The sequence below is a fragment of the Papaver somniferum genome, chromosome 3 (assembly GCF_003573695.1).
Source record: "Papaver somniferum cultivar HN1 chromosome 3, ASM357369v1, whole genome shotgun sequence".
NCBI classification, from domain to species: domain Eukaryota; kingdom Viridiplantae; phylum Streptophyta; class Magnoliopsida; order Ranunculales; family Papaveraceae; genus Papaver; species Papaver somniferum.
The window spans coordinates 74,363,521-74,372,382 of NC_039360.1; the positions used below are offsets into that span (position 1 = coordinate 74,363,521).

Genomic DNA, 8,862 nt, shown 5'->3' on the forward strand with positions numbered 1-8,862 from the left:
TCTTAGATACCAAATAATGTTTTTGGTTGTTCAAGTACTTTTTCCAAGTTCTGTATAGCGAGTGCCATAGTAGGTTAGTAGCTATTTACGTCAAGCGACCACAGACTAGCAAGTCAAAATAAATTTTGGTCGGTCAAACCTGTCTCAGCAACCAAGTTTAGAATCACCAAATCAGAAGAGATCACGAGCACGTAGCTAGCTTAGCTCATTGGTTGGACAGTTTACTAATCATCCTGCATAAGGGTTCGAAAAAAACAATGAATTTAATCCAATAGATATACACCCAATCGTAATTCAAATTCTCCCCTAAACAATTGTTTGTGTCAAGTTACACTTAATCCAACTTACAGCTGAATTCAATCGACACTTATGTTCAAAATCCGAGAAACACTAATAAAAACTCAAAATTCACACTAGTACAATTCATTTATTCTATCACTCAACACACTGCCAGATTTGTGTAGATAATGACTTGCTTGCAAGAATTATTGCTTCTCCCCACTTTCTTCTCCTCCACAGCTTTTTGTAGCTCCGTTTGAAACTGCTCATATTAATGCAAAACAGAACGACAAGGGTCATTACGCATACATCAAGTTAAAATATGAAAACACAACAGATAACAGAAGCAGAAATAAGAACTAGGAGAGAGTGACACACCTCAAGTTGGTCGGAAGGCTTTTTTTAATCTCTCGCTGCAATTGAATTACTTCTGATTCAGGTCCAGACCTTTAAGCAGAAATGAATACTAGTTATGACTTGTGAGTATATACAGATTATGCAAGATGGTGACTATAGCAAGATTCGTAAAATGGGTATGCGCATATACTAGTGACAAGCAAGGTGCTGAGAAGACCGCAGGTTTTTCCAATCAAGAAAGAAAATAAAAAGAAAAAGAAATTTCGGTCTGCAGAAATGATCTAGCAGAACCAATCTTCGAACTTTTGTAAAGACCCGACATTAGATTCATGGTTTACGGCAACTAGGTGAATACAGAACACTTATGATTGAACTCCTTGTCTTGTTAAATAGGTTGTATTTTAAAGATGAATCAATATGAGTATTTACCCTGAACTGAAGTTACACATGTTCTTATGAGTTCCCCGTTAGTCACCAAATTGATATTCCTGAATAACTAACCAAACAATCATTATGCAAGGTTAAAAGAGATGTGCATGACTTACTTCTTTGATGGCTTGATTTGTTTTTCAGGTGTTGCATTCGTGTTTGTAAACTATGAAATGAAGGACCTTTTATCTGCAGAATTATAAGAAAACAGTGACTACTCATGATGGACAAACTATGATAAAAAAAAAAAACATAGAGGGGAATTGGCTAAGTAAATGTCAAGATAGGTGTAAAATTATCATGGCTATTGCTTCGAATGGCACAGGTCCCATCAGCTTACATAGTACATGTACAAAGTAAGGAAAAACTGATATACCTATATAAGAATTTGTACAATTCAATTGTATACTTTGAAACACTCTAAATGGACATTTGTACACAGCTCAAAGGTAGGACTTACATGGATATTGACTGAGATGAACCTAGCAGGTAATGCATGTGTAACTCAAACCCGTAAAACAGAAGTTTTCTTACCGTTCCAATGGAGGGCTTCTCCTTGCTATCCTCTGTTAGAAGTAACCCACCAGCAGTTTCCTTCTCGGCCTCCTCAACCTGAACACGATCATGTGTAAGAACCACTATTAAATAGGAAATCACTCAAATATGTAATCACAAATTATACTACAACCAAAATAATGCAACGAGTAACAACCCCAATCTAAAATATTGCCTGCTTAGGTAAAAGAAACCATGTTCACATGAACCCAATACTACTATGGTGCCTCATAGTGCAAGGTCCAACCCTCCCCTGTAAAATTTACGTGCAATTGTTTTTCCAATTTATTACTGTCCCAAGCCATTCTTTACTTATATCGACACCTTAAATTTCTCTAGATTTATGAAGAATCTGACTATGTAAAGTGGGAACATACGTTAATTAACACGCGTTCGCTCAGGGGCTTAAAATCCTTGACATCTTCGGTCTCGAGAATACCAACAATGCCATCGTTATTCAATAAAAGATGGCTTACTCCATTCAAGTCCACTTCAGTTCCGACATATTTGGAGTAAATGATTTGAGCACCAGTCTACCAACAAATCAGCTTACAATTGTTAATGTCAATTCAAAACCATAGACACACAGAAGATAAATACCCTTAGCTGAGTTAATCATTACCTTCACACTAACATCGACTTGGGCCTTTCCGACGGTCTTACCCTTCTCAATAGCAAGGATCTCACTTCCTTGTGGCTTAGTCTGAGCGGTAGAAGGCGACTGAATACCACCTGTGGTCTTCTGCGCTGCTGTCTTGGCTACAACAAGCACCCTGTCTCCCAAGGGATTGTGTCTCCCAACGGCTTGAGGGCAGTGTACAGTAAAAAAAAATAGAGCAAGGTCAATTATAATAAAAATATTCCAACTAGCAACAAGTGAGTAAAGGTAGGATCCCTGAAAAAAAGTTGACAGTCATGGTACTTCATTATCACATACAAATGAAGATGAACCAGCAACTGAATCCAATGGATTCGCATAGAAATGATATAGTTCACAAATGTTATCCCATACCTAAACAGGCTTCAAATAAACACACTGAGCAAAAAAATCTACCAAAGCATAATGCCTAGTGGTGAGCATAAGAATGAGCCTTTTCTTTCACAAACCCTCTAATATCTCAATTATGACTCAAACAACATAAACGCTTGTCACTTGTCAGCATAATGGTAGGCATCACAATCATCCTTTACTTTGACAAACTCTCTCGTATTGCAACAGAAAGCAAATCAGACTACTGTTACCTACATGGCTGCCCGACTGGAACAACATAAATCACATATTTGTTAAATAAAAATATCTTCTAATCAGAACCCAAAGCAGCGATTCATAAGACAATGACTAAGAAATCACAACCGAAAAAGCAATACCCAAACGATTAAAATTCACAGGGATTTTAATTTGGGTAGTAACAAATTTGTAATACAGAGAAAGCCCAATTTGTTAAGCTCAACTCCATCACTACCCACTTCTAAAAATCTCAAATTTCCCCTATTACATGAACAGACAATTCTAAAAACTCAACCCACATTTCAATTGAATGAAATCCCACTTTGAAGAAAATCAATTTTGTTCCTTAATTCAATGAAAGTCTATCTAAGAAAAGTAAAATAAACGAAGAAAACATCTAATAGAGAAAGATACAAGCCTGTATAAAAACTAAATAAAACGAGCACGCCCAAAGAGATTTAAGTAAAAAGATGAAATATCTAGCTTACTAAATCTTGATAAATTCTTGGTAAAAGAAACAATTTTCACTGAAAAAAAATTGAATCAATCAATTGTCAACAGTAACCGGACAAAATCGAAGTAATAAATTGATTAAAACCCCAAAATTAAATGAACCGCTCAAGAAATCCAAAAATCAAACAAATCCCATACTGATAAAACCCTGGATCTGAACAATATATAGCATCAAAACTTTCTCAAGGGAATAAAAAGAGAAATCAGAACAAACCTAAAACTGTAACGGCCGCGTCATTCCCTTTCAATTTCTGAGAGAGAAACGAGGGATTCGAGTTCCTTTCAAACTGTGAACTAGAGATGTTATGGATTTGAGGTTTAATTCCGGAAACAAGTTTTACTTTTTGTTTTACTTCATAAGATATGTGATGGAATATTCTTACTTTAATGAAATAGATACAGAAAAGGCATTATCATGAAAGATAATATCCGATATCCGTTAAAGAATGCATATGCATATTTTTTAAATTTTATTTGAATAATATATTTAGTTGTTAACTTGGTAATTTATGAAGACGTAGAAATAAAAATATTATGGAAGAACAAAAACATAACTAGTTTTAAGTCACCGGATTATTTGTTGCACATATTTCGGTAAGGCTAACTTGGTCATTTTCACAATTACCTGAATGTTTGTTGTGCCTTTTCTGGCAAGGGTGATTTGGTCATTTTTGAAGTAACCGATTATTTGTTGCACATATCTCGCAAGGGTAATTTGGTCATTTTCGAAAATGTCTGATTATTTGTTTCACATTTTTCGGAAAGGGTGATTTGATCATTTTCACAATCATCGAACTATTTATTGCACATATTCCGGCAAGTGTAAATTGGCCATTTTCGAAGTCACCGAATTATTTGTTGTGTCCAACAAGGGTATAACAGTCAATTTTAAATAAATGACTGGCAAAGGGTAAAATGGTCATTCTATAGATATTCCTTGGGACTTATGATGAAGACAGACTCAAATTCGACGAATGAAGAGGGATTGATTCGATCCGATCGATCTAGAAAGAGTTTATCCGGCCAGGCGTGGCGTGACCTGTTCCTCATGGGAATTTCCAATGGAAGTACGGTTTGCATTAACCATACAAAACCCAAGGAATCAAAGAAAAACCAAGTGAGCTCGAGTGATATATTGGATAGAAATTAGTAGATAATAAGTGAAATTGACCAAAGTCAACTAAAATTAAGTTAAAATTATAGATAACTGGAAAAAACGATGAAAAACGATTGAAAATGACCGATGCGACCAAAATTGGAAAGATAGACGAGTAACAATGAAAATCAAGTGAGGTCGAGTTTTATTTGATAATATTAGTATATAAGAAATGAAATTGACTAAGGTTGATGGATATTCGGTTAAGATGATGGATAACAAGAGAAAACGATAGAATTTGAGAGAAATTGAGTGAGACGACCGACATACGAAAAAATTGACGGGTAACAAACTAAACTAAGTAAACCAGATGGAAATCCGGACTGAATTAATAGGTAAATACGAGTTCGCATAGTAGTGAGCTGGAAGAAATTGGAAAAACAACCTTTTTAAATTGAGGCGATTGCGTCAAATTAAACAAGTGTAATCAGAATTCGATACTTCAATTGTAAATCTAAAATTTGATAGTTGAACTTAAGGAATTCAGATAAAACTTAAGGTATATGAATCTTAATTTTTAAATAAAATTTTGAGTTTCAATTTCTCTGCACAAAGTTTGTGACGTCAGAAGGTTGTTTTTCATCCTATATAAGGCGGTCGGCCGAAAATCATTAGGATTCTTTATAGGAAATTTGGACGGTGAATAATGCATAGTCATATGAATATACAGTGTAATTTTTTGGGCAGCGGATATTTAATTTCGGGTTTTCATACGGATTAAGCGGATAAAATTGAGACCGAAGAAATAGAACTAAGCGCACAAAATTGACCGATATCGAGTCTTTCATAAGTTTCTGAGAAAAATTCTCCGAAACCTTAAACAAATCATTTTTTGGCAACTTTGAGAAAGAAAGTGGCTCCGAGTTCGAAACCTGGGAGGGAGTGGACTACTATAAGTCGGAAACTTTGTAAGAACGATGAATCCACCCATTTACAAGTAAGATTCCATCGAAAAATTCTCTGAAACCTTAAACAAACCATTTTATGGCAACTTCGAGAAAGAAAGTGGCTCCGAGTTCGAAACCTGGGAGGGAGTGGACTACTATAAGTCAGAAACTTTGTAAGAACGGTGAATCCACCCATTTACAAGTAAGATTCCATCGAAAAATTAGATGAAACCTTAAACAAACCATTTTCTGGCAACTTCGAGAAATAAACTCGCTCTGAGATCTAATTGAATCCACTAGTACTCGATTTCTCACCAGCATTACTAAATCATGCTTATCTTGACTAATTATCCATGAACTCACTCCAAGTTAACTCAGTTTTACTGGTTGCTCGCCTGATTCCATCTAATCCATTCCACTAGTGCTCAGTTTCCCACCAACATTGCTAAATCATGCTTATCGACTAATTATCCACGAACTCACTTTTACTAGTTTGTTTGTCGTTATACCGAATTTGAAGTTCAAATCGATGCTGAGCTTCATATTTATCGATTTCGATCATGTGTCATGCTAAGTTTGAAGTCAGAATCCTCTCATAGATTCGTGGTTCATAGATTGTATGCAATTATACCGAATTTGAAGTTAGAATTGACATCGAGCTTCTTAATTATCGATTTTGATGATGTATCATCCTATGCTTGAAGTCAGAACCCTCTCAGAGCTTCTTGGTTCATAGTTTGTAAGTCGTTATACCGAATTCGAAGTTCGAATAGACACTGAGCTTCATATTTATCAATTTCGATGATGCATCGTGATAAATTTGAAGTCAGAATCCTCTCAGAGCTTCTTGGTTCATAGTTTGTATGTTGTTATACCACATTTGAATTTCGAATCAACACAAAGCTTCATATTTATCGATTTCGATGATGTATCATGCTAAGTTTGAAGTCAAAACCCCCCAGAGCTTCTTGGTTCACAGTTTGTATGTTGTTATACCAATTTGAAGTTCCAATCAACATTGAGCTTCATATTTTTCAATTTTGATGATGTATCCAGCCAAGTTTGAAGTCAGAACCATCCTGAATTTCGTGGTCCATCTCTAGTAATCTTATAACCTGAGCTTACCAGTGTGAACCAAAGCTACTTCATTACCTGTATGACTTGTCAAAATTACTTCATGACCTATGTGACTAGTCGAAATTCAAACCGTAAGCACTAAGAGAAAGCACAAAAACACAAAGAGAAAGCACAAAGAAACACACCAATTATCGAATTCATTTTTCATTTTCCCGATTCATTCTTATACATTTTTTGGATTTTTTTATATCAGAACGTCGATAACAATGTCCTAAATTTATTAATATTTTTTTGGATTTTTTTTCATGTCGAAGATTGATAATTAAACCGAAAATATGAGTTCGTATTAACACAAAGAGAAAGCACAAATAAAACACACTTTCCTTGATCCGTATGACACTCTTAACATAAATCTATACCGTCCAAATATTTTCATAATCCGTATGACCCCATCCTACCACATCTTAGCCGTTCAAATTCTTTTAGATAAAACGATTTTTTTTCTCTCACTTATCTTCATTCACTCAATTTTCTCTCGTCTCTCATCTTCCCCTCCCTCAGAAAAAAAAACCCTAACTCCAATTCTACATCTGAACAAACGAAACCAAATCTCACATCGATTAATTGATGATGAATGGATTGGAAATGAAGATTGAGATGCAGTCGCAGCTATCGGTAGATAGGTGAAGAAATTCTTGGGTTCTAGTGAACACCCTAAATATATCTCTCTGCCACCTTTCTCTATCCCATCTCCATTTCCTCTTCTCCTGCATCTTTTTCTAAACTAGATCCCATTTCTCACACTAACAACTCACCCACCTACATGTCTTTCTCTCTCTTTCAACCAAACCAGTAACACGAAATCACTCTTTTTAACTCTCTTCAAACTTCAGTATCATCAAGAAAGTATGATTCGTTGTTATTTCGATGTTTACTGAGATCCATCTTTATTTGCTGTTAAATAGTTAAACTTGTAACTGATTTTAACTCCAATGATGATCTGAGGAGTTCGAATTTTGAAGATTTTTTTTCCTCCTTTTTCAGCTAAGGATTTGTTTTTTAGCTAGGGATTTGTTTTAAAATTGTTGATGGGTAATTCGTTTTTCGAAATTAGGTTGAAATTTTAGGGGTTTATTTGATTTTAATTGGTTTTGGTTTTTGATTGAGTTGAAATTAGGGATTTCTTGTATCTGATTTGGTTTTGAACTGTGGAAATTACAGCGAGAATGGTGATATGCTAGTGTTGTTGGTTTGATAATCAGATTGGATTGACAGTGTTGATGCTGGTGTTGTGGCTTTGTAATAAACGGGAAGGACCAGATGGGTAATTACAAATTTCAAGCTTTTGCCATTGAAATACAAGGAAGAATCTGTGGGTCGATCTGCTTGTGCTGGTACTGAATGTGAGAATACAGGAAGATCGAAAAGATATGGATTTGTAAGTATTTTTTTCATCTTCTGTTGTGGGTTTATGTTACTTATTCATAATCTTAATCAATACTGACACTTGTGCTTGATTTTCTGGTTTTAGGTTACTTTTAGTGATCCTGAAGCTGTAACTAGGGCTTGTTTGGATCCAAGTCTTGTTATTGATGGTAGGAGAGCTAATTGCAATTTGGCTTCGCAGCCGGCTTCAGCAATCTCCGCAGCCAGTCGGTATAATTCTTCAAGACCCTTGTTGTGATTTTTGTTTTTCTTAATTTTCAGTTTCAATTCCCTTGGAAATGACTTATTACCCTTGAGTTTGGGGATTTATTATTTTGTTTCTTGTACTGATTATGATTGTTTCTTTTTCATTCTTTTCTGTCTAGGATTAGGGATGAAATTGTTATTGCAGGAATGGGTGAATATGAATGACTGAATGTGTGTGTGTTCGATTATGATTTGTCCCATGATATTGCAAGAGACAGTGAACTGTAATCTGAGATAGAGTAATGGTGGTAATGGTCTCAAACAGTGACCATAAAGAGAGGTTGAGATTCAGAATTGGCAAGATGGAGCTGTGAATGGATTATGTAGATGTGTGCAGTAAGTTGGAGATGCATCTGTTTCCTTCTATTTTGCATCTCATAAGCATATGAGGTATCAAATTCAGGCATCTGTACAACGTAGAATCCGACAAAGTATTGCAGATGAGGTATCAATTTAGTAACTTTAGGATTTACAATTACCTAATATGCCAGATCGGGTTTTCTTTCATCTTAAATTTTCTTTTTGTTTTGGTTTCAGTTGTAGAAAAAGATGATGATGATGAATTTCAAGAGAAACTTTGTTCATGATTTTGGTAGGCCATGTAAGCTCTTTACCAAATTAGTAAACTTTTGTGCTATAAGCTCGTTAAACGAACCTAAAGCATTAACATTGTGTTTAATTTCTTCAAG

At 35.2% G+C, this 8,862-nt stretch overlaps 1 protein-coding gene across 1 annotated transcript; it reads right to left on the reverse strand.

The window, feature by feature from the left end:
- Nucleotides 1-485: 485 nt before the first annotated feature.
- LOC113359611 (20 kDa chaperonin, chloroplastic-like) lies at nt 486-3,149 on the reverse strand. Its single transcript, XM_026603216.1, has 6 exons — nt 3,117-3,149; nt 2,243-2,515; nt 1,998-2,153; nt 1,600-1,677; nt 1,182-1,254; nt 486-541 (listed from the first exon to the last, which is right to left on the reverse strand). The coding sequence occupies exons 1-6, from the start codon at nt 3,147-3,149 to the stop codon at nt 486-488; spliced, it is 669 nt and encodes a 222-aa protein (XP_026459001.1).
- Between the last annotated feature and the right edge of the window lie 5,713 nt (nt 3,150-8,862).

What these genes read in the sequence shown, in the direction of transcription:
- LOC113359611 (XM_026603216.1), bottom strand. Translation starts at nt 3,149, where the DNA reads ATGTGGGTTGAGTTTTTAGAATTGTCTGTTCAT. An exon ending in GCGAACGCGTGTTAATTAAC is followed by an intron (nt 1,678 to 1,997) that starts GTATGTTCCCAC and finishes GATCGTGTTCAG; the next exon opens with GTTGAGGAGGCCGAGAAGGA. An exon ending in AGAAGCCCTCCATTGGAACG is followed by an intron (nt 1,255 to 1,599) that starts GTAAGAAAACTT and finishes ATAATTCTGCAG; the next exon opens with ATAAAAGGTCCTTCATTTCA.